The 27,319-nt window shown below is 31.2% G+C and overlaps 1 protein-coding gene across 1 annotated transcript; it reads left to right on the forward strand.

Annotated features, from left to right (window-relative positions):
• The first annotated feature begins 2,508 nt into the window (after positions 1 to 2,508).
• LOC107440999 (prolyl 4-hydroxylase subunit alpha-1-like) lies at positions 2,509 to 26,860 on the forward strand. Its single transcript, XM_087160374.1, has 14 exons — positions 2,509 to 2,652; positions 5,386 to 5,566; positions 7,397 to 7,548; positions 10,149 to 10,301; positions 10,400 to 10,560; positions 12,004 to 12,052; positions 12,814 to 12,971; positions 14,319 to 14,483; positions 16,422 to 16,495; positions 17,480 to 17,630; positions 18,337 to 18,399; positions 25,338 to 25,406; positions 25,497 to 25,593; positions 26,721 to 26,860. Exons 2-14 carry the CDS (start codon positions 5,394 to 5,396, stop codon positions 26,822 to 26,824), a joined length of 1,569 nt encoding a protein of 522 aa, XP_087016500.1. The 5' UTR covers positions 2,509 to 2,652; positions 5,386 to 5,393; the 3' UTR covers positions 26,825 to 26,860.
• Positions 26,861 to 27,319: the final 459 nt, after the last annotated feature.

Consider the following 27,319-nt stretch of genomic DNA (forward strand, 5'->3'; position numbering starts at 1 on the left):
ACAATAGGAATTAAATTTAGACCATCTAAAGTTTCAGTAACAAATTTAATTAGTTTTTAATGAACTTAATATTCTCTTTTTGGCAATATTTTTGAATGATTTCGCTTGAATGAACGACTGTTGAATAAATAACAGACCGTAAAAATAAATAAATATATTTATTTTTTTTTGAGAAAACAATTATCGAAAAAATCGAAATTAATTTTATTTATATAGAATTCCTCATTTAGCTGATATTTCATAGGAAAATAATTTAACTTCTAAATTATTTAATTGAAGAAAGTAACGCCATTAAATAAAAATTGACTTTATACTTGAGATCTGTTACATTACCAAACGTTCACGTATTGAACATTTATGAACATAAAAAGAGAAACTTAGACGTTTCTTTATCAAAAGTAAAGTAAAATTATTGATAATATTTTGCTTCCTTCAAGTCTTCCAAACCCTGAAGGAAACAGTGACGTACCCCGTATATTAACTTGCTAACTTATTCATTGTAAACAAAATATTTTCTTTTAAAGACAAATGGAATTTAAATAATCCTAACGTTAATTGCCTTTTCATGATTTAAAATCTATGGAAATTCAAATGTATTAAGTTCACCATAATCACGGTTCTTAATAAATATTAAAATTCTTGTCCAACATGAAGTCGAAAAAATGTACACATTACTGGCCGCAACTTTGTACGTCAGCTAGGAAGAATAAATACAGTATCAAAATCTATCGAATCATTGCTGAAGAAGGAGAGATGAAAAACATCAAAATCAATTTGATTGCCGGGTAAAATTTTGAGGTCTTTCTAGAAATTGCTTTTCAACTCTTTTATACAGGGTGTTTATAAAGACCCGGACCCATTTTGATGTTTAATAACTCATAAAATAATAGAGATAGATTAAAATTAATAACATAAATGGCTAGATAGACTCAAAAAGTTTCACGACCCTTGTCAATGAACTTCCACGTGTGCCCCTTTCGTCGCACGGAGAATATCAAGTAGATAGTAAATTTCACGCCAGGTAGCGGCAAGCATGTCGGCATCCACAGAGGCTATTGCGGTTTTCTGAAGCGCATAATGTTCTCCGACGAAGCATCCTTTCATGTTTCTGGCATTGTTAAAATCGCCATAATGTGCACATGTGGGGATCTGAAAACCCCCATGAGTACCGTGAGACACAAAGGGATTCCCCTAAGGTCAATGTGTGGTGTGGACTAATGCACGACCGAGTCATTGGGCCTTTCTTTTTTACAGAAAAGACGGTCTCATCAGTCGTATACTTAGACATGTTGGAAAACTTCGTATTTCCACAACTAGAAGAGCTTCAGCCACATGTCTTTTTGCAACAGGATGGTGCACCACCTCATTGGGGTATCATGGTTCGTAGTTCTTTGAATGACCATTAGGATGAATTGGGCGAGGAGGTTCAATTCCTTGGCCCCCCAGATCACCTGATATAACCCCGCTGGACTTTTTCCTTTAGGGATTTATAAAGAACAATGTTTACAGGAGGATCGTGTCGAACATTGATGACCTAAAGGCCAGAATTACAACCGCAATAGCCTCTGTGGTTGCCGACATGCTTGCCGCTACCTGGCGTGAAATAGACTATCGACTTGATATTCTCCGTGCGTCGAAGGGGGCACACGTGGAAGTTCATTGACAAGGGTCATGAAACTTTTTGAGTCTATCTAACCATTTATGTTATTAATTTTAATCTATCTTTATTATTTTATGAGTTATTAAAAACCTTAAAACGGATCCGGGACTTTATAAACACCCTGTATTCCCTTCAGTAATCAAAGAGGAGTAGCTATTTTCAGCCCTGCCATTCTTAACTATGATTTCGATAACGTTTTTGTTTTTTTACGTTTTTGCTTCCTCGTTGTTTTTTGCTTTGTTACAATTCTTCTACTTCATTTTCGACTGGGATTCTAAAACTGTACTCGATCCAGACTGTACTCGACAAACTGTACTCTAGGACGGTCTATCCAGAGCACTCAAAACCGTGAGGACTTGAGTTGCGATGCCACGAATCTGATGAAGGGGAATTTTAGGACACGTTTTCGGTAAAGTTTTAACATCAAATTAATATTTTTGCTTGTTCAAACCTGAGTGATAAAAAATAATTAAATTTAAAGGATTTTAAACATTTTGACGTGATTTTCAACGTAGAAAGGGAAGAGTTAAAGCGGTTATTATTGTTCTCATAATACTGTGCTTAGCAGAAAGACATTATATTGAAATGTTATAGAACCCACATAGACAGAGGATCCTCGCTTCATAATACCTTTTAAAAGAAGATTCCACTCTTTCAGCTGTAAAGATAAATAATGTTTAATAAAGTCTCAGAAAAGAAAACCGAAAAACACCAATCGGCTTTGTTAATGTCATAAGGATTCACTGATCTGAGAAGATTTCTTTTTTTAAGATGTTTTAAAGAAAATTATTCACGCAGTTGAACACATTTTGTTCCATAATGCATATGACAGACGATTTCGTGTTTGGTTTGGCCCCGCCCTTCTTGCAGATGTGCTGGGACACTTTTGCGACAATATTGTAGAGTACATGTCACTCAAACATTAATCGGACATAAGATTTGTAGTACATTTTATAAAGAGTCATTATTTTAGGGTGCTTGGACGTTACAAAGTAAGTCATTTTTTAGAGGATTTATGATTTATAATTCGTAACATTTTTATTGGTATATCACAAGGAAGGTCAACAAAATAAAAAAATTTGAAAGAATAATAATATGAAATAATGAAAAGAATTAGCTAAACTTATCGGACCAATGAAATGTTAACACTAAAGTAATATTTTGTCAATATTAATTTATACTTTTCAAATCTTTACTTAGTCCGTTTAATGGATCGCGTTTAATACATTACTTGTGTCTTTACGGTAATATTGAAGAATACACGTTACTCAAACATTAATTAGACAGTAGATTTGTGGTACATTTTAAAAAGAGTCATCATTTTAGGATGATTGGAAGTTTTAAAGTAAGTCCTTTTTTAAAGGATTTTTCATTTAAAATTTACATTTTTATAGAATATTAAAAAAAAAATCAGCGAGATGAAGACTTTTGAAAGAACAATAATGTGAAATACTAGTCAAATTTAGATGAACTTGTCGGTCCAGTGAAATGTTATCATTAAAATAATAATCTCCAAACATTAGTATACATTTTTTAAATTATTTACTTAGTTCGTTTGAAAAATATGATAATATTCTGTCTTTGGAATAATATGTTAGAATAAACGTTACTCAAACATTAAACGGACATTAGATTTGTGGTCTATCTTATAAAGTATCAATATTTTTGGCTCTTTAAAAGTTAAGCCGCGTACTAAGTTATTTTTTAAAAGGAATTTATGATTCATAATTAGAAATATTTTCATTGATGTATTAAAAAAATTGCAGATCTAATGAAATGCTATCATCAAAGAAATAACTTAGGTTATATTAGTTTATATTTTTTAGTTATTTACTTAGTCCATTTGATAGGTGTAATAATATTGCATCTTTGCAATAATATGATAGAATAAAAGCTACTCAAACATTTATCGGACATTAGATTTGTGGTACATCTTATAAAGTGTCAATTCTTTAGTTCTCTTTAGAAGATAAGTTTCATAGTAAGTGATTTTTTAAAAGAGTTAAATGATTTATAATTTATAATATTTTTATTGGTATATTAAAAAAGTTCAGAGTAAGAAAATATTTCGAAAGAATAATGTGAAATACTGGTCTAATTGAGACGAACTTATGAATCCTGTGAAATCATTAAAATAATAATTTGTTAACAATATTTTATAGTTTTTTAATTATTTACTTAGTCCGTTTGAAAGATATGATTATATTGTGTCTTTGGAATAAAATAATAGAATAAATGTTACTCAAACATTAATCAGATATTAGATTTGTGGAATGTGTATCTAATAAAGTATTAATATTTTTGGGTCTTTAAAAGTTACGCCTCATACTAAGTTATTTTTTAAAAGGGATTAATCATTTACAATTTGCAACATTTTTATTGGACATTAAAAGAAAGTTCAGTGTAAAGAAGTATTTTGGATGTGTAACAATGTAACATTTGACAACTTCAGATGAACTTATCGGTCCAATTAAATATATCACTACCGAATATAAAGTATTTGCTTGCTAAAGTTTAAACTTCCTTTACTCCGTTTAATATATTGTAGTTAATTTCAAAATTCAGTTCTATTATCTGCCAAAAATATACTCTCCTGCACAGTACGTATTTTATAACATAATACAACATTTTTTATAATATTAATAGTCGTTATAATAATAGTTATAATAAATAGTAATAGTAATTATGATATTAATCATGGTGCAATTAATGATTTGTTATCGTTTGGTAGTAAGTATTTGTTAAAATAATAAATAAATATGTAAATGGAAAGAAAACTTTTTCTCTTTTTAAATATAAATAAGTATTTGACGAAGTTTGAACATTAAGACAGATTGGAAAGCTAAAAGAAGGGTAGATAAAATGCATTTCAAAGAAGAAAAAAGATTTCTAAAATGTTCAATTAGTATCCACTTAATTTTTTTATGTTGTTTTCTAATGTTGTGTTCAGCATAAATATTTTAGAAAATCTAAAACAACAAAAATAACTTCTTAACATTATTTACTATGTATCTAATTGCATAATTGCTATTAAAATACATTTTTAATTTGGATTGACAAATTCGTACTCTGTAAAAAATTCCAGATGTTATTACCGTAAAAAATAGCTGCACTCAAGATGCCGGTACTTTTTATCGTAAAATCAATTTTTACCGGAACAAACAATGTGATATATTGTTATTTTTACAATGGTAATTACAGTAAAAGACGCCCGGTGGCTGAGCGGTAGCGCTGTCGTGCCACAGGTCCATGGTTCGATCCTCGGGCCGGACAAGGTTGACTCAGCCTTTCAACCCTTCAGTGGGTCGATAAATGAGTACCAAGCATGCTTGGGAACTAAACACTACGGGTTCTGCGTTCGACTGACCACCTGACCGGAACATCTGCTCCTGCACAAGACCGGACCACAAGACTCCAATGGTCAAGAAAACTGAGATGGGCACAGTAGGCCTTAGCCCTCTAGGGCTGTCGCGCCGCTGAGTTTAGTTTAGTTCAATTACTGTAAAATCACTGAAGCACTCTAATTAAATAAATATTTCGATAGAAATTACGGTATAGTATTTCACAGTAAAGTGTCGGTACTTGTTATGTACAAGTGTCGGTACTTGACTGTTTGATTCGAAATTTTTAATAGTGTAGCTTGTTATTGTTTCACTTTAAGTTCTTCTAGTACAAATGGTTTTTTTTGCATAAGGATTTACGAAATTAATTTTTTGAAATTGCAGATTAAAAAATGAAAATCGTTTTATTTGTTGAGATTGTGAGCATCTTTTTCGAATTTACAAGTGGAGAGTTATATTCCGCACTCGCTGGGATGGAGGCACTTCTTGACACGCAGAAAGCCATCATCCGAATTTTGGATCGTTACATTGATTTGACTGAGAAGAAAACTGCAAAATTAAGAAAGTAAGAAAATTCATTTACTTTTCATATTTTCAAATTTATATCGAAGAAAAAAATAAAAATAATATTTTTAAAAACCACGTTTTTGTAGTGGAGAATAATAATTAAAAAACAAAAATTTGAAAAACGAAAAGCTTGGGGGCGCATGAAATACATTACAGTAACAGTATGTGTGCTCATGAGAAAATGTGTATGTATATCTGTAATTGTATCTGAATGTGGATGTGGTTGTGCATGTGTATGAGTAAGAAAATGTGTATATGTATGCGTATATGTACTGTCATGTATTTCATGCGCCCCCAAGCTTTTCGTTTTTCAAATTTTTGTTTTTTAATTATTATTCTCCACTACAAATACGTGGTTTTTAAAAATATTATTATTATTATTATTATTTGTACTCACTTCCAAAATCTCAATTTTTTCACTCACTGTACACAAAACCTTTCAACTGACATGTGACACTAATTTGAAATAATAGAATCGACAACAAAAGACAATCGCGAAAATATTAATTTTTCCTCAATTTTAATTTAATTTTACTTTATATGTCTTTTTTTTCTTCATTTTCATGCATTGTCATCCAATTCTGAACTATGTTATTATGTTATTAAATTTGAATTATGTAGCTAGTCGGGAAGTTAGTTTAAAATCGATTACAAAATTCCACCAGAACAGACATACACGAAGGCAAATTGATATAAACGTGGTAAAAATATTTTAATCAAAAAATGAAATGAAAAAAAGATTGAAAAAACTAAAAGTCGAAAAAAATATGGTCGCAGACAACCGTACCACAAACTATAGGCATATAATTTATTTTATCCATTCATAATCGATTTTATGTTCCATTAATTTGCTCATTCGCTAACTGCCCGATTCACTTATTTACTAATAAGTCTATCCCTTGATTCGCTAATCACTGATTCCCTCATTCTTAGTTAGTTCTTTTCTACATCAAGAATCATTCATTGTAACGGTTTCAATGTTATTTTTACTAAATACTTGCCTTCTGCTCGCTCCGTTCACCGACCCACTTGATTGCCTCTCCGTTATTTAACATTAATTCATATTTTCCTCCATCATATTATCTAATAATACATCTTATTGCAATTATATGCGTGAATCAAAATATCTTCACATCAATATTTTTGTATTGTAAAGTGAACAGACATTGACAGAATCGCAAATACTGTAATTTTAAATGTCCAAATCAGAAATTTGAACGAAATCGGCTGAATGGTTGCTGAGAAATAATAATAATAAAAAAACAAATTTGAGCATTTGAGATTCTTAATTTCTTTATAACTAAAAAAAAATATAATTTGTATAACCAACAATTTTGAATTTTTCAATCATAATTATATTTTAATAGCAAAATATTACTGATAATTATTATAACAATTTGTGTTAAATTATACTTAAGCAAACGAGTTCTATAAATGAGTGTAATGATATATTAACTGCGCTTTTAGATTCAAAGATATGGCAATCGAGGCAAAAATTAGAAATAATGCTTTCGCTAGGTGATCCAAATAAACAATTGGTGCCACATATTTCTGGTACCCCACTTCTCAACTTGGTATTCGCAAATCAAAAATTTAAAAGTTTTTTATAAAAATTATATATTTTTTAATTTTTTTTTTTTTTAAAAATAAATCTTTTCTGAGAAAGTATCGTTTTGGTCTTCGGTAATTTATAATCTATAGTTAATTGTCGCATCCCTAAAACCATTATAAAATTGCGTCCTTAATCCTTAAAAATAAGACCATTTAAGAAAACCTAATCATGCTGTTATTCTAATGCACTGCTAAAAAAAATTTTTTTTTTTCATAGGATAAGAGAAGATTACAGCTATTTGAAAAAAGTTTCGAGTAATAGCTTTCAAGATTTTATTTCGAATCCAATAAATGCTTTTGCTTTGATGAAAAAGTTAACAGTAGATTGGGATGAAGTAAAACGAGAATTAAATCGCTCTCCAATGAACGGTAAGCTAGCTTTTATTCATTCTAAATAAATGCTTCTTACTTAATAGTGAAAGCACGGCTTCAATTACCAGCTAATTAATTAATTATTTCTATTCATATTTTATAATCTTAAACTCAAGGTATTTATATTCTTTATCATGCCGTCCGGCCTGAGTAGGGGTCAGGGAACTAGCCTTGCATCAGAAAGTTTCTGAGTTGGAATCTCGGGCAAAGCATGGAAGTTCTTTCATTCTCTGTTCTATGTGTCTTTACTGTGGGAGCAACGTTGTCTCACCTAATATTATGCCCTTGAAAGAGTGTCCAACAAATCTGCCCTTCAGATGTCTGCATGACGAAAGTTCCTTCTCCAGGTGGGCATTGGAAAAAAATATTCTTTAGCATTTTTTCATCATCAACTTTTGTCACACAAAGAGTTATTTTGAAATCAACGCTGCTCGTTAAATATTGTTTTACTGTTAGAGCAGATAAGTCAACGCATAAAATACAACATAATTTTGGGTTTTTAAAGTGGGCAAAACTATTGGATAAACTAAGAGTTATCTTTCAAATGTCCCGACAGCCCTGTGTAGGGGGCAGGGAAATGTTCTTGCATCAGAAAGGTTCTGGGTTCGATTCCCGGGCAAGGCATGGATGTTCTTTTTTTCTCTGTTCTATCTGTCCTCATTGTGGGTCCGACGTTGGCCCATCTAATATGGTGTCCGTGAAGAGGAGGTCAACAAAATCGCCCTGTATATGCCTGAATTGACAGATGTTAACACAGGTGGGCATTGGAAAAATAAATAAAAATCTTTCAAATGTAATCACTTGAGTTTTAATAGGAATTGAATATAATAATAGAATCGGATTGACAAATTAATTACTAATAATAAGATTGAAAATTTAAATAACTTATTTGATAAGTTAAGAACTTATGAGATAACAAAATAATAACAAGATTAATTTTTTTTAATAACGGCAGGCACTGAACTTTCGCTCTTCGCCTAAGAAGATGCCGGAAGTGTTGCTCATTTATCGTTACCCAGTGGGCACCTGTGAACCAAAGTCACGGAGGCGAGCAACATTACCCACGCCACACTGCCACAAATACCCTTTCATAGGGTGGGCCACAATCACACATCAGAAGACAACAGAGAGAGAGAAAGAGAAACATCCATGCCCAGAGCGGGATTCGAACCCGTAGCCATTGGCTTCGCAGTCAGGCACGCTAACCACTCGGCCACCTGGCCGGCATAACAAGATTAATAAACTAAGGAAAAATATGATTTAAAAATTAAATATTAACAGGACAGAAAAAAAAATGTATTCTGTTGTATTCAACTCTTAATTCTACCATAGAGTTACCATAGAATTAGGATTGATTACACAGGGGACTTAATCTTGTCTAATTCGGATGTGGGTATCTCAAATCTGAAATTAGTTTTGCCCCTAAAGCTACAGATTTTTCAATGAAATTTTTAATCTATTTTTTTTCCGAAATGTACAAGTTTAATAACCTTATAAATATCAAGGTGTCATGTTAATGTTAAGGCAAAGTTCTAGTAGATTTAGGGCACATCATCAGGATTAAAAGTCCATAAAAACCCACGCCATGAATTGTCACCGTCCATGACCAGATTCGCTTCCCTATTAAGACCTGTTCAGAAGCACACGAAGATACTGCTCATGACAGGGAAGCGGCCTATGACGATATTTCCGGGTATGAGTTTTTATGCAATTTTAATCCTGATGATGTGCCCTAACTACCCTAGAAGTTTAACGCAACATATATAACGTTTTTAAACTAGAACATTACGACAAAAAATGTCATTCTTAAAAATAAATTTAGCTCAGAGAGAGAAACTGATTGCGGATTTGAAATCAGCGATGCGAAAGCTCTAAGATCTGTTAAAAAAATGTCATGCATCAGAAAAAAATTGCTCTCTAATGTAATTATATTAGTAATAGGATTGATAAACGTCGACCAACCTCTTATAAAATAGATGATCAAGCTTGGGATGAATTCACTAGTTGATATGATCTCTGTTTTGAACAATTCAAATTACAAAAGTTGTTAAAAGGAGACTAAAGGATTGATAAGCGTCCACCCATTTTTTGTTGTTATTGTCGTACCAGTAAGGCAAGGGGCTGCGATTGTTCTTGTTTTCCAGTGGCGTCATCTATGGCCGAGAATTTGACTTCTGCCGCACTCATACGTCACATCCGTTTGTAGGGCGGGTTCATTCATACATGCATTCATTCATCTACAGATCGTAATTTTGATCTGAACCAGAGAACAATCAATGTACAATTCAGTACCCCCAGAGTTATAATTTGTTTGTTACGGGAACATAGAGGACTTTGTGACCCGACATATTAGTCTTGCACCAGTCACCATTTACTACACGGGGAGTCTTCGGCTCCCGTTCTTACAAACGTGCCAACCAAGCTTTCCCGGCCCACTTCAACCCACTTTCAAAAACATAGATTAATAAAGTTTGGGTTGCACCTTTAAAGTTAGTAATTTCTATTCCTGCTACTTTAAACTATTTAAAATTGTTGAGAAAAAAGCTTGTTAGCAGAAATGGTCCTTAAACTGCTCATTTATTATTATTAATTTTTAGAAATTCATGAAGATTCAGTAATATTTCCTGATGAAAATGATTTAAGTGGAGCTGCCAAAGCTTTATTGCGAGTGCAGCAAACGTACAACTTGAAAACCGCAGAACTTGCTGACGGAGAAATACATGGTGCGCCAAGTGGTCTGCGACTTACAGGTATTTTAATAGAAATATACAATAGTTATACTTATTGGAAAATCAGTAGTTATACTTATTGATTTTACAAACATTTTTTTAATTGATCCAATTATTAGCTGATGACTGCTTCGAAATTGGAAGGCAAGCATTTCATTCTGGGTTTTATGAAAATGCAATATCATGGCTGGAAAATGCAAAGAAAAAATTCGAGGACAGCAACGGAGAAGTAATAAATAGCACTGAAGTGTCCAGGTATCTAATGTGGTCCACATACGCAGTAAGTTCCATTTTTAATAGATAAGGTATTAGAGTAGTTAAGAGTGAAATATATCAAACAAATTTAGGTAATATAATGCGTAGAAGATATCAAGCAATTTGAAAGTTATGTATGGTTGACAGCGTAAACCTAATCACAGGTGGCGCTGCGGGTTAAAATTCGTCGTAAGACCTCCGGCTTACTATTTCCGACTGATTTTTGCGCGTAAGCTGGTAAAAACGCGCCATCTAATATTATTATACTTATAGTGTTTTCAATATAACGCTTTCTTTCCTCGAAACGCGCAACAAATGAATTCGAAAGATTCCGAAAGCTTGCTCTGCCGCTACCCAAATGAAATAACAAACGGAGTTTTCACAAATACAGTCGGACCTCTATTTAACGAAGTCGCTAAATCCCTATAATAAGTTCGTTTTATGGAAAATTCGTTAAGTAGAAAATCACCTTTTGAAATACTTAAACAACACAAAACAGGTTTTAAATTCATAAATACAAGGCATAATTTAAATAGCAATTGATGCACCTTTATCTTGTTAACTAGTATTTACTATTTATTTTATAAATCTTAACCATAAAAGAAATTTTCATGGAAGGCAAGATTAGAGCAAAACATTATCCAGTGTTACACTATCATGCTACATACATTTTCAACTAAAAAATGCATTTACTGCAAAATTAATTTTAAACATACATTACCTCATGCGTTCTTTAGTTTAATTGCTACTGATAAAATCTGTTCATTTTGTTTGAGTTTTCCGTTTGAAATGCAAACAAAAAGGGAAAGGGGGGTTTTGCTGCTTTCTCTAAAAGTTAAGTGGCTTCGAAAATCAATTCAAAGTCATTTCCCTCATAAAATGCGTCAACAAGTTTGAAATGTTCTATAATATTTTGGGAAATAGGGAAAGTGGATCTCAAAGAAAAGTTCGTTAAATAGAAAATTCACTTCGCTACTTAGAAGTTATTTTACGAAGAAATCGCAAAATAGAATCGCAAACTAGAGAAAAAAAATCTAAAAATAAAGAAATTTTCAAAATGGAAGTTCGTTAAATAGAAGTCCGACTGTGTAGCCGAATAAGGGCTAACACTTAAACCATGACACTTTATTTATGCTGCGATATTCTTAAACTTGTTTTAGGCTCTCTACCTGTTAGAATTTGTAAATTACAGAAAACTCTTATGAACAGTAAGACTACGTGTAAATGTAAACAAAAATCACAAGTCTAAAACTTCCCAGAATATTAAGCCTGATCACACATCGTCTCGTAAGCATAACATGAGCGGAGTGATACACCGGAAATTTTCTAAATTTCTAACCGCTTTTAAGAAGCTTGTTATTGTTTACATTCAGTCAACCACACATAAAGCATATGCATAAGAAAAATACATTCATGGAATTTTTCATTAATAGCAAGTATATCATTACTTTGTTTCTTTTATTTTCAGAAAGGCAGATTTTCTCTTTTGCAGTTGACTAATAGTTTGCTCCAATTGAGTAAGTGTGTTTAAATTATAAAATTAATCTATGATATCGTTTATATGAGCTTGTTTCATCCAAACACCGATAAGTAGAAAGATTTTTTTTTTCCACTAAGAATTTTCTTTATCTTTTTGTAAGACATACACTTTGAAGGTAAACTGTAAATTCATATCAAAATGACAGTCGAAATATCAAGTCTCAGAAGAAAATGAGACTGAAATTCAACATTGAAGTAAATATTTATTTAGCGCAAATACTGACGTGGAGTGAAACTTTGCACCATGCCATTTCATTTACAAATATTTGCACCTCGAATTGCGGTGCACAAATATTTTGCACCACAATTCTTTTGCATCGATATTTTCAACAAGCGCCATTCATTAAAATGGTGTTAGGATTGCATTTATAAAACTTTTATAAAACTCATTTGCATTTATAAAACTTTACCTGAAAATGGCAGAAAAAAACTTCAAATTAAAATAAAATTGAATTTTAATATTACGTTGGACTCTTCAGAATTTGTCTATCATCCTTCAAAAACGTTTACTTTTTTTAAAAAAGAACAAATATATACTACCAATTTTTAAGGTAGTATAGTTTTTGATATATAGACAACTTTTTGTGCCTGGGCATAAATGAGCTAATTTTATAAGTTTGCACCAGGAAATTAAAATATATGAACAGTACTCTTTAAAAACCAAGCTAAAATATTCCAAGATAAAATAAATCCCATTCGCGTCATCAACAACAAAACTAATTTCGATTTTTTTCCATAGGTTTCATGATGGCACCATCTTTAGATAGTTTTGCATTTACAAATAGTGTTTCCTTGGATAAAGAAGATTCTAACAATGGTTTTTTGACTCACACAACACTTTTTGACGAAGCAAGTTACAGACAACTGTGCCAGTCCAGCATGCGAACTGTTACACCTGTAAGATTGCATTAATTTTACTTGATATTTAAGGGGACATGGTTTTTATTAAAAATTACCAAACTTTCAAAAAGAAAATTTCTTAAAAGTTAAGAAATTTTATTCTTGTTATTCTTTACAAACATGTTTATCAATAAAAGAATTTTTAAAGATATTATAACCAAACCATATTTTATTTCATAAACGTCTTTGAACAGTCGACTCAATTTCGAGTTAACAACTACCAATGTTCAACTCCGTAGCCCTGTAATTTTGAACCCAATCCAGGAGATAAGGGAACGCTTTGATCTTTGATCAAGTATTGGGAGAAATTTGACTTCTTGAAGAACTTTTTGATGGAACCCCCCCCCTTTTGATGGATACCAGCATTTGCGTTACATTGAGAGGAAAACCAGGAACACCTCACACGATTAGCCTGACAGCAAGGGGAGTCCAACCCATGATCCGTCAGAGAATATTTAACCAGAGAATATTTAACGTCAGCACTGTGGTCGGTATGAGCCGACTGCTGAATTCGTATCGATCAACCATCGCTGCAATTCGTACCTACTATACCTCATTGGGAGGCGAGCACTCTATCCCCTGAGCCACCATGGCTCAACCAAATCCTATTAGAAAAAATCCTTTTAGAAATCCCATTAGTCTAAATTTCTTTATTAACTTTCCAAAAGGTTTGCATAAGCTTTATACGAAGAGTAAATTAAGTAAAGAGACTGGGACGTAACGATGACGTGATCTAACATGTGGCAATGAACAACTAGTCAAGTTTTCATTTTGTGACGTAGTTAACTGTTAACCGGAGTCAACTGTTAACTGTTAACCGCAGTTAAGTTAACTGCAATTTGATCAAAAGCAGGTTCCGAGAAGCGTGTGAAGAGGTTTTCATTCCCCCATAAATGAACAAAGGAAACCTCGTTACGTGATAGAACCATTTGAACCTCTTTCCTTGCTTAGAAGATCACCTTACTAATGAGGCCTGTTATGAGGCAAACATTCAAAACGAAACAGTTAGGAAGCTCCGCCCCATTCGAGCTGTCAATTTTTGATCCACCAAACTAGAAATGGAGGTAAATAAAACTATCTTGCACGTTCATGCAAATGTGAACAATGTAGATTAAAGTGATTATCCGATGTCATCTTCTTCTTTTTATCAATCATTTTTTGTAGTGCGCTCTGAAAATGAGTGACATTAATATGAGGCGACGTTCAGTTTTGGACACATTGCAGTGGAAACTTTTGCATAACTCCAGCAGGCAGTATTTGCTCTAATATGCCTTAAGATATGATTTTCTAAACTCTGCAGTTATTTTTAATAATAAATTACAATCTCTTCATTCCCTTCCATAGTTGTATTCCAGTCAGTTGAGCTGTCATCTATTATCACATCACCCCTATTTATTATTGCAACCTATAAAAGAAGAAAAACTTTGGAAAGAACCAAAAATATCAATTTTTCATGACGTCATCTCTGAAAAAGAAATAGAAATAATGAAAACATTAGCATTGCCAGTAGTAAGTAAATTGTCTCTAATTTATTCAGTACTCTAATTTATTCAAGAAGAAAATCAAATATATTTTAGAAAAAATATGCTAAATTTTAACTAACTAAAGCGATATCTAAATTTCTTAGGACATAATTTTTATTTTTTAATGAAATTTTTTCAAGAGATAATATCGATTTTAATCTCAAAATCAAAACGAATTCTAGAAATGTGTCAAAACTAAAACGTTTTGTAAAAATTTAAAATAGTGAGTTTGCTTCCAATGTTATACCTATGGATCCCAGACCAGAAATCATTGTTTTCATTGTTCAAGTTAACTGGATTCTAACGGGTGAACGAACAACATATAGTCTGTCTAAGCTAAGAACTCCTCTCGCCACAAAGTCTAAAGCCATCTGGTGCTATGGAAACAAGAATGGCGCATTTTTGGGAGGGTAGCTTCACTCTAGGATTAACACACGACCGAAGAAGGAGATTCTCTTTCTCCCGCCGACCCGAGCCGAAACCACTTCAAAACGGTGACTTCGCACCCCTACTTGAAATAGTCATACCTCGTTACCATGGTCACCGCCACAGGTTCAGACGAATGTCTGGAGGAGTTCTTATTTTAGACGGCATATGTAACGTCATCACACTTTTTCAGTTTCTTTTCGCCCTAATTGCAGTAGAGTGAAAAGGTACATTTCACAATTTGTAATTCACTATCTCTAAATCATATTATTATCTGTTTATTTCATTTTCATCTTCCTTTTTTTATATAAATTATACTTTAAACAGGTCCATACTTTATTTTTAAAAACTTCTATTAACATTCTTTAAAGAAAAATATACAAGCATTTTATAAAATTAAAATAAAGCAAACCAAACGATTAAAAAAAATTATAAAATTAATTAATAATAGATATGAAAACGATAAATTTATTCTCCAGTTAGATACATGCAAGTGACGTCGTCGTAGGTAAATCATGGCATTTATCGATTCAGAAGCCAATGGGGTTCGACACACATGCCTGACATCGCTTACAGGTATCCAACCAAATCTGATTTTAATCACATGGTTAGGCATAATCATTTCACTTCTCGAGTTGCATGTACCAAATTAGAAATTAATTAGAAATTAATTTCCGGAGCAAAGCGCTGTACACATTTCATTTTAAAAAAAGGTAATAAATTCCTCACTTTTTTACATGCTTTAGTCGTAAGAGTGGAACGTAAGTGTAATTCTAACGTAATTACACTTATTAAACTTAAAATGATTATAAAAAAAACAATTAAACATTACCGCTTTTATAAAAGGATTTTATTTAGCATATCACTCATTAGCATGATTGCTGTGTAAATTTTTCTTATAACTAAACATTTGAATAGTTATGCATTCGATGTTGTCTAGGTGATTAGCAAAGCTGATGGTATAGCATGTTAAATATATCTTTGCCATTAAAAGCTAGAGACTTAAGAAATCACTTTCTCTCAATGTTTCAAAAATAAATATTGATGTTAAGCTAAAATTTTCGCAACTGAATATTTTGATTAAATCTTTTGTAAACAATGTTATGTTTTTCATTATAAAAATCATCTTTGTTTCAGTTAGTGTAAAGTTTTTCAACAATAATTACACAGGACAAAAAAAATTAATTTTAAAATTCATTCAACTGAAATTTTGAAACGAAAATTTCTTTTTTTTAAATCTTGATGGTTGTGTCGAATATATGTCAAATATCAAAGATTAGGAACTGTAATATCGAAAACATATTAAATTTTTCTATGCCGTTTCGTAAGTTTTTTTTTTTTCGTGTTGTTGTATATCATGCTTTGTAATAGTCCTTGCCTTATTAAGTTTTTCATTCATAAATTGATTAAATTAGAAATTCATTATTATGCTTCTGTCTTATTTTAATACGTTTTATTTTTTGTTGATTTATTTTATTTTATTTTAATTTTTTGTCAGTTGCAAAGGGCTGAAGTTGCAGAATACAACAAAGGCTTGGGTCACAGAGTATCCGAAACAAGAGTTACTAAAGTGTAAGTACTAGATTCAAGTGAAAGTACTAAATCAAGTGTAAATACTACAATTCAAGTGCAAGTACTAAAATGTAAGTCAAGAGTTACTTAAGTGTTTTATAAGGGAGTTTCTTTGTGAACTGAAAATTTATTTACGATTCGGAGATCTTTGTATTTACTCCGAGTAAATGCCACTAAATTATAAAACAAATTTCATTTTCAATAGATGCAGCTTAATTTGGCTGCATTTGTCGAAGATAATGGAGGAATTTTTATAGAATGTCGCCAAGTTACACGTATGTTGATGAGATGTATAAAAAATAAGAAATGATGTTAAACAATTTTATTTTATTTTATTTTATAACCGTCGTTGAGCAGCCAAATTTTGGATTTACGATTACTTATGTTCAGCTCCGTAGCCTTGTAATTTTGAAGCTAATCCAGAAAGCAAGAGAATTTCTGGATCAAATATTGGGAGAAATTTGCCATCGTGGTGGACTTTTTGATGGAACTAACCCGCATTATACAGAAAGAAAAGCCACAAAACATTTCACGGTTAGACTAACGGCAAGGGGACTCTAACCAATGATTCGTCTACCACTGGGGACATTTTACATCAGTACTGTAATCGGTACAGAATGAATATCAATCAGCCATCGTTAGGATTCGAACCAGGTTCACCTATTTGGTAGGCGAATGCTCTATCTTCTGAGCAACCACGACTCGGTCAAACCAATTGGGTACTTGCAAATAGAGAAGAAGAAGATAACTGAAAGTAGCTGATATGTTAAATAGCAACTATTTGACTTAGTTTATTATCACATTGAATCAATTTCCTGGATAGAATTTATTGACATAAACAATTATAGTGGCATAAACAAATACCACGATTCAGGTTTCATACCCAAGCGTGACGTTATTTGCAAGTATCCAATACAATATAATAAAAATTATTATTTTAAATGTTTCTTATGAAATTATTGTATGTTTTGTTTTATGTTACAGAGCCTGGCTAAGGGAAGAGGATCATCCCTTGATTCCTAAGATGTATAGCCGTATAGAGGCTATAACAGGTCTTTCATCAAATTCCGCAGAGCCATTTCAAATGGCCAATTATGGATTAGGAGGGCATTTTCATCTACACATGGATGTTTTGGTAATCATAGTTTCCGTTCTACGTCCTTCAAAATTTTCCTAAATAAATTTAGTTTTCATAAATTAAACACATAACATAATGGCGTCTCTTTTAAACTGCACTCATGATATAATATCTTCTCACTGGGATACACAACATGACAGTGACGTATCTTCGGTTTTCATCCACACTTAATAACATGTACAACTACAAAATTTTTAAACGTTAACGTCTTTAAACATTAAAAAGGTATAAAGGTATGATAAAGTGACGAAGAGATAGTTGAAACGACATTATACAGCACAACCTAGCGGCTAAATAAGGAATTAAGAGTTCCAAACTTTGTAACTCCATTTGGTGCGAACAGACACGTTGCGCACATTAGTGACAACGAAGAATAGGCTTCCGAAAATGGATGAAAAAGTTAAAAATACCAGCATAAAATCTAGGAAGAGGAATATTTACTAAATATAGAAAAATTTACAGTGGAGTTTTAGTTAATAACATAAACGTTGACATTGGGGTATTTACTTTTTAATAATCAAATTCTTGACCCAATCAATCGATATGTTAAAGATTCTAACTTATTAGAATAATGATGATGTTGTACTTTACATATAGTGGTATTAATTCTTAAAATTAGATTAAACAATTAATATTTTATATTAATTGTACGAAAATGCTCAATTTACAAGTAAATAAAATTCGTTTACACCTTCTCTTACAGCCTGACACTGAAAATTACTTTGGGCCAAACTTAGGTAACAGAATAGCAACATGGCTAACCTATGTAAGTTTTTTTTTTTTTTTAATTTATAAGATTATCAAGCTACCAAATTACTTAAGATAAATTAGATTGAAAACAGTATTTAATTTCGCTTCTACAGTCATTTGTATGTCCAAACTTAGATAACAGAATTGCAACATGAATAATCTATGTAAATTTTCATTTGATTTATAAATTATATTTTATCCCTTAAATATTTTCATATTTGTATGTCAAAAGTTTGAGCACGTGTTTGGAGCTCATGACCAAAGCTTTAATAAATGATGCAATTTTTATCAGTCTTTGTAAAATTTGTAAAGAATAATACTTTTAATAATAATTTGTAGAAGCCAATGATCTTTTTTTTTTACATATAGTTCAAATATTAATTTTATTCAAGTAATTCAAAGGATTAATGATGTCTCAGATATAACATTAAAAAAAATAAATCAAAAAGAATGATGTGCCTTTTGTTTATTTTTATTCAGTAATTAAAATGAACTAACCAATAATGAAAAAAGTTTCATGAAAAAATTATAATTATTTGCATATAATATTAATAATGGATATAAAAGCGAAAGTGATCAAAAGACGGATCCCTCTATTCGCGATCGCAACGAACTATAGGGGGCGTTGTTGTATGAGACGCTTACCTGCGATTTCCATATGAACCGTCATTCAGTTACTCTGGAGACGTCGTTAATGTAGCGTGTAGCATTGCAACGTTCCTTCTTTAATGTGGCTTATTAAATTTAAAAAAGAAAAATGCTTGATCTTCTTTCTTGTACAACCGAAAACAAAATGGTATCTCTTTTTATTAGAGAAGGAATATCCAAAACACATCGGAAAAATATTTGTACATTAACAGAAAAAAATATGTATATTCTTATAAGAGTTAAAACCTAATGCCCGAGAAATAGTATTACTAAATTTAATGATATAACATGAAAGGCCCATTTAAACTTTACATTCTATAGTTTTAAGAATCATATTAGTTCAAAAATTAAAATGAACAAAAAGTATACATAAGCCTCATAATTTTATGAAATTTAATTTTGTAAACAACGTTTTTTGACAACAATTTTTATCAAAAAATTTCAAGTTTCAATAAAAATCATTATTTAGAAACTAAGAAACGTAAAATAAAGAATGCTGACGAAACAAAAACAAAAAAACAATTCTTTTTTGTCGCCATTTTTAGTGCTACGAATATTCGTCTTTGGAATTTGCCAAAAACAAAACAAGATGCAATTTTATTTTTTCAGGAGGGAAATATTTTACCGAAAAAACGAAAATGTACCAATTCCCACAACATAAAACTTTATCTTGGCAAACGTACGTTTTGGAAATGTTATTTCATTTGGAATCTTATTCATCAGAGTTCATATGGCGATATGATTGTTTTGAATCTATGCTAAACTCTATATCGGCTCATTTTCCACCGAAATCCAATTAACTATTTTGATTTTAAATAAAGTGTTTTATTTTATGAACTGTCGCAAAAATTTTAAGTGTAGATTGGCGGCACTTAAAAACCGCCAAATCTGTAGCGGCGGTGGCGTTAATACGTCGTAAGTACCGAATTTTTATTCCATACTTTTCTGAATCATATTATTTCAAACATTGGAATATACAAGAAGTATACATAAACACATAATGTTATACCATTTAATTTTTCAAAAGTATTTTGAGAACAATTTTTATCAAAAAATTATAAACTAAAAAACGGAAAATAAAGAATTCTTAGGATAAAAAAAAACGATTTTAAGAATTATTAACATTGAAATAAAAACTTTCATATTGTTTCTTTTTTTATTATTCTTATAGTTCTTAATCAGACGTAAAAAACCATTCTGTAGAGAACCATCATCAAATGAAAAAAAAATATTTACAAGCAAATTTTTTATTGTAAAAATCATTGCACTTACCTGATTTATGATTCCCGGAGAATTCCAAAATGATAAGTTCCTTGTTTGAAAACTTTATTCTCAAATAATAGATACATAGTTTATACCTTCATTACTTTTAGATAACATACTACACAGCAAAATTTTATAATTGATATGAATTTGAATATGTAGCTAAAAACAGAATAGCTGAATTCTAGTTGAACTTATTCTTTCAAAATTAAAAAAAACTTACCAAGAAAACGATTTAAATTAATTAAGAATCAGCACAAATGGCACTATTTCAAGTAACTTGGATAATTTTTTATTGTTGTTTTCCGAATTATATGGATACAGAAATATATACTATTCTATAACGAAGAAGAATATGCTATAACTATTACAATTCTGTATGTTCTGAATTCATATTTATTCACTGGAATGACGAAAGCAATGTTGACTTCACTTTAATTCGTAATGAATTGAAGACAGAAGAAATGCATTTTACCTTAATACACACATCTGTAACAGTATCCGAAATCGGAAGTCATCAGTTGCAAGTTTGTTGATAATAGAAATGAAAAATTATTTGGAATTTTTCTTCAAATGTTTGGCGTGTTCTGTTCCTGAAAGATTTACTAATATTCTGGAGATTTTTTTCAAGTTCTTCGGCCTTTTCCTTAGGGAAATTTTGTTTCTTATTTGCAGCTAAAAAATGGCGTCTGATTCAGTCAATGACTTTGATGGAACTAAATGAAAACGTGATAAATTAATGTCCGATATTTACAGGCTCCCGCTAGACGGCGTACTCGAGCGTTGCGATCGCGAATAGAAATGTAAACAATAACAATCTCGAGCTCGGGACCTACTCTAGTTCCGGTTAAAAAGTTTGCAGCTGCTTACTACATGTTATTCTGATAGGCGATGTTTTCAAACGGATAATTTTGTTTTCAATAAAAGAAATAAACTAGATAATTTCTGAGCTCAAATCTGCCGTATTTCATAAGATATTAACGTTATTATGTAATTCTGGGGAGTTTGGAGTGTAAATTTGTTTTAGTTATTTTGTTATTTATTATTAAAAAAGGTGACATGGTTGCTAGATTTTGAATAACTCGCTTTTTTGGCAGTCTTGATTTGGCCTCTTTCCATTTGCTTATTACTGTTTGTTCGTGTTGCAAGCTGTGCACCATCTTACGTTAGTGTTAACACTTTTAGTATTGTAAACACAAGTATTGTTAGCATTGTAAACATAAGTAATCAAATACATTGTTTGCAAGAATCTCAAAACACAATGATGCCAAATGGCTTTAAAATACAACTGAAACAGTAACCCGGAAATTTAGGCAGTCCCGAGCTTGCAGCGTTCCCTAGTGTAGAAAACACCATCCATTGTTTTTCAATAAATATTTTTTTAGTTTGTTTTGATACACATGTAATTTAATAGGGGGGCAATTCCATATGTGACGGAATGACATTTTGACTTGCATGATGACAATTAATTGAAGTTTCTATGCATCTAATTTCAAATAAACATGATTTTTTCTCATGCATATCATTATTATTGGTATAATGTGATTCATAAACTAAAAAAAAAGAATTTTGTATTTTTTTTTATTTTTAATTTTATGAACTTTTTACTTGTGTGACGGAATGACATTTTGGCAACCAAGCTTTCGGCATGCCGCTTAGAACTGGTAGTTTCTGTGAATTTTGCAACTATTATTTTCCTGAACTATTTTTTACTTTTAGTATAATGTGTAAGCAATGTAAATTGTGAATTTGGAAAATTAACCTCAGGTTGGCTAGCAGTTATTAACATCTATTTGCTGTGACGGAATGACCGTGACGGAATGACAAAAAGTTTAGTGGAAGAAAGTCTTCATTTAAAAAATGTTTTATTAATATGTAAATGATAAACAGAATGTAACAGATAAACAGAATTAATATTTACGTAAGAATCAGTTAAAATTTCAACAATTTGAAAATTAGGTTGTTTTAGAAGAGGTTTTATATCTAACTTGCCAATGTCACATCCTATCTTCGTTCTCAGGAAATTTATGCATAAATCAATTTTTGTCCCATGTTCTTTAAATACTTTAACATCTAAATCGTCTTTGTTTATCAAAGTAATTTGCGCTGCATATAAATGTGCCTTCTTTTTTTTCGCAGTATGGGACAAGGATTAAAGAGCCGACCGCATACTCCTCAATCATATTTTCCATTTCCTCTTCAAAACAGTGGCTTTTCAAATCATACACTTAATTTTGGTTAAAATTAGAAAGCATTCCAATTTTGATGATTCGCTTCTCAACTACATGAGCATCTAGTGCAGGTCTCTTGTTCCTGGCAATGCTAATGTAGCAAGTGTCTAGCTGAAGTCATTCTCTTTTGCCCTCTCTTAAATGGAATAGCTGGACAAAAACAAAACTTCAACGATTTGTTGCTTCGACTTTATGAAATCATAAAATTCTTTTACATATTATGTGCCGTTTTACAGCAGCCAACATCTTGTTTGGCCTTTTAGAGCAACATCACAATTACATGGTATTTATAGGTGCATGTGCTGTGAGGTATTAATGAAATACACTTAATAAAAATGAGAATAAGAACAAAAATGAGATAAGACACACTTTACATCAATATATGCTTCTTTATGAAAAGCCTCTTTTAAGGCCATAAGTATATATTGCATCTGCACTCTTCGTTACTCTGTCAGAGTTTATATTATGACTGAATCCTTCATACTTGGGGCTTGTAACTAACATCATCTTGACAGTAAAATTTTTTTAACCAAATTAAGCAGCTCATCAACATTACTTTTCTCACTTAGTTTCTTTTGAGTTCGATGTTAAATACTTCTCACATAAAGACTGAATTAATTTTTTTACCTCTATTGGTGATTTTGGAAGTGAGTGTACAATTTTTTTATGGTGAGCGTACAATTTTTTTTATGGCTTTACCAAGACTCTGCAGGAATTTGTATAGGGAATTTAAATTATTTGTATGTGAAGAGATTGGTAGAATTTGATTTTTTCTTTGTTTACACAATCTCTGCACAACAGCGTTTGCACTTCTGAGTTTTTTAAGTCCAACTTTTGTCGCGGAAGCTTTCTTCTCTGCCTTTCTTCCTCTGTTTTTTTTCTTCATCATATTATGGGGATCTTGGTCTTTTTCAACATTTTATCTGTCTTTCAACAGCTGTTTTAGCCATTAGGTTAATTGAAAAAAAAAAATTCCCTAGTTTTTGACTAAGCTTCTCAAGGACTCGTTTTGTCATTCCATCGCCGAAGATGTGTCATTCCGTCACGCTAATTATTGGAAGTTAATAATCAAATGCATAGAATTTTACAATTTCTCATTGATTCTTATGCTACATCTGCTTTATATTCCAAAATATACACATTTTCATTCAAAAACGCAGTTGCTATTTAAAAAAATATACTAAAACATGTGACGGAATGACACAAAAAAAGTTACTTTTATTTAATATATTAAACTTAAAATGACTTAAAGGCTATGTTTTAAATGTCTAAATTTTGTACTATATGCATATTTTTATCAAAATATTGCAAAAGAAAGATACATTTCTTTTATTTTATAAGTATTTTTCAAGAAAACAATTTGAGCACAAATGTGAAGAATTCACTTGTCAGCCATGTGATTACTTTAGAATGCTGCCAGATTCAAAAAACTTAAAATTATCAAAAATTAAACAGTAATATGTAGACTTTGGCTATTTTTGAACATATTTTTAAAATTAAAATATGCAATTCATAAAAAAAAAAATTTCACTTAAAAGTTGACACTTTCGTGGAATTGCCCAGGGTAGTATTTTTTATTTTCAAACTTAGTGGATAACAATTGTAAAAAATGAGTGAAAACAATCCCACGGACAATGCGACGGATTTAAGGTTATGTCAAGGTACGTCTCTTGTGAATATCAATTGATTGTTAGGTTTTCTCTTCTGAAATTACATTATGACGCATTCACATACATTATTAATACAAATACATTTTCTAGGACGAGACGATGAGGCAACCACAAGCGCTTCCACTGGTTCAAGAGGGAAAAATGCTCAATATTACCGTGATTACAGAGCACGGAAGCGAGCGGAGCAGGAAAAAGAGTCGTTGAATAGAACTAGTGATCCTTCTACGACTGCTGATTTTTCTACAATTAACGTCGCAGGTTGCGAAGTTTAACTTCTTCCGCGCGAAGGGACTCCACGCACTATTTTTTTTATTACATATAATACAATTTGTACATATTTTGCACTGAAATATTTATGGTATTAAAGCTTATTACAGCTGTTTACGAGTAAGCCAATATTTAAGAGTTTACACTCATTTATAAAATTTTGTGAATTTAAAAATGACCGTTGTCTCAATTGGCTAAAAGATGCTAAATTTTTGTAATAGCAGAAACTTAGTTTTAAAAAAAATAGAAAGTTTTCTGAGACAATAAATATAAAAATAATACTTTTGCAACTACTAACGACATTTATCAGTTTAAGCTCAAGCAACTACTAAAGTATAGGAAATGATTTAATAAGTTGCATAACCATTTTGCATATTATAAATGGTTTGTTCTGTAACATATAAGTATTTAATAATCATATTTATATTTTAGAACCCGTTTTAAATATGGAAATGGTAATAAGATTCACATTTGGGGTTGTAAGTTAACATTTAAGCAAGGGAAAAAATGTTTTCAATATCTGAATCACAGAGCGAGTAAGTCAGAATTCAAAACATTAAAACCAGTTTTTTTTTTTTTTTTTTTTTTTTCAGATAACACTTGAAGGTGTTTCTATTATTTGACTTTCAACTCCCTTCTGTTTCCTCAAAAAAAAAAATCAAACAGGTTTTGATGTTTTTAATGTTGCTTCCTTCTTCAATGACGCTTTTTTCCTAAGTTTAAACATTAATCTAAAACTCCCAATGTATATATAGACCATATTTTTAACAAAATTCTAATCAAATACTTTAAGAACTGTGATTACAGAACACCCCGAGAATGCATGCACCAAACAAAAAAAGAAACTTAATAACATTTTTTCCTCATTTTACCAGCTCAGTGACGTACGTGGAGGTGGAGCTACTGTCTTTCCGAGACTGAATATTACAGTCTGGCCAAAAAAGGTTAAGTAGCAAGAAAAAAAAAACATTTGTTATAATTCACTGTTACTTTTTACTTTAGGTAACATTAATGTTTATGTATTTTTACTTCAGGGGTCAGCTCTCTTTTGGCACAATGTAAAATCCAATGGCATGGGCAATGTTCTGACGTTGCACGGCGCTTGTCCCGTTGTGGTTGGCTCCAAATGGGGTGAGTTCTTCATCACGTAAATGATGCATAATGATGTATTTGTAGATGGAAAAAGTACATTAGCTTCTAAAATTAAGGTGAAAACAGTCGAAAAATTTTAAACATTCAAAACAGAATCCCATTATCAATGCCCTTCAATACGTGACTCTTAAAAACAAAACAGTCAGATTTGAAAAATGAAATATCGCCATCAAAAAAAAGAAAAGAAAAAAAACCACGGTAGCCAGGAAAAACGACGGTGGCTGAAAGAGGCAGATCAGATATTTTTCTAAGTGGTATGAATGGGGGGAAGGGAAAATGGTGTAATTAAATAAGGAATCTGCTTCGGATCATTTAAATGATCTAAAGTGAAAGGTGGAGAGAAATTGGCGTTATTGAAGTAAATTTATGTCCAAGATTCCAGCAATGTGCTACAAGACACGACTTCTGATGCTTTTCCCCCATTATTTTTTGAAGCTAAGGAAATTTTTTCATTACAAAATTCCCATTCAGTTTCTTGAAATATCCTTATTTCTAGTATACAGTAAACAATAGCATATATTTTTATTTATTGTATGGTGGAGGTGAAGAGAAATAAAAACTAGATTTTTGAGCCTAACTATTTTATAACTATTTAACTCGTGCCTTTAAATGGAAACAATTTTGAATAATACGAAAGTTATGCAGGTAGATAATAAAATAAATTTATAAAAAAATAATAAATATTTACTAAAAGTTATATTTTGCGCGGAATTATCCTTGGATAAACCATTTTTATAATTGTGTGCAAAAAGTTTTGAATTCACTTAAAAAATTCTCGAGATTTGATGAAATACGCAAAAAATAAAACTAACATTAAGGGGTAATAAACTTTGGACCTCTCTCCTGACTAAACTATTGAAAGATTGAGTCCCATAACAAAGATCCGATCATTAGATCAAAAGCTATTTAGGGTGGTTCGTTTTTTATTTTGCGCATTGTACAACTTAATTTCGATTATTGTTTTAAAAGCAGGCTTCTTAAATAAAACAGACTGAATCCAATTTTTTTATTTATTAAAATTTTAAATATTATTCACAGATCCATGCAGGATTGCATTAATGCTGAATGAAAAATGAAATATCTAATTAAATCATTCTATTTTTCAGTGTCTAATGTCTGGTTTCATGAAAGAGGTCAAGAATTCAGACTCAAATGTGGAATGTATCCAGAATCTGCTTTACAACCTACGGATCTGTTTCGAAAATTATGAATACTTACGGGAATGGACAAAAATTTTAGAATAAAAGATTTTACAGAAACTCTTGTACATATTTCTAAGTTTCAGATAGAAAATTGTTTCAAACTGTGAACAACGTGAAATATTTCTAAATAATATTGACTAATTTTCAAGTTGAGTTGTCTTTTTGAAAGTTTCATAATGGAATCCCCAACATGATCTTAAAGTTGGTTCCCATAATACTGGGGCACCTTGCGTAAAAAATAAATATTTCTAGTTTTAAGAGTAAAAACTAACAAAAAGAAATAGAAAAAATTCTAGTCCTTAATGTAACATCAATTTAGTACAAAGACAACTTTTTTTTCAGCTAGGAGTAATCATATATCAATAAAGAATTTAAGATGTTAGACACAAGGTAGAAAAATAAGTATTTAGTTTTCTTTCAAGAAAATTAGCTCTCTTTTAGTGAGTTATTTCTTAGGATGATAGATGCAGCCACGGATCAAGTCAAGGAAAAAGTCCCTTATT

The sequence above is a fragment of the Parasteatoda tepidariorum genome, chromosome 4 (genome assembly GCF_982258835.1).
Source record: "Parasteatoda tepidariorum strain Cologne lab strain chromosome 4, Ptep-v5.0, whole genome shotgun sequence".
Lineage (NCBI taxonomy): Eukaryota > Metazoa > Arthropoda > Arachnida > Araneae > Theridiidae > Parasteatoda > Parasteatoda tepidariorum.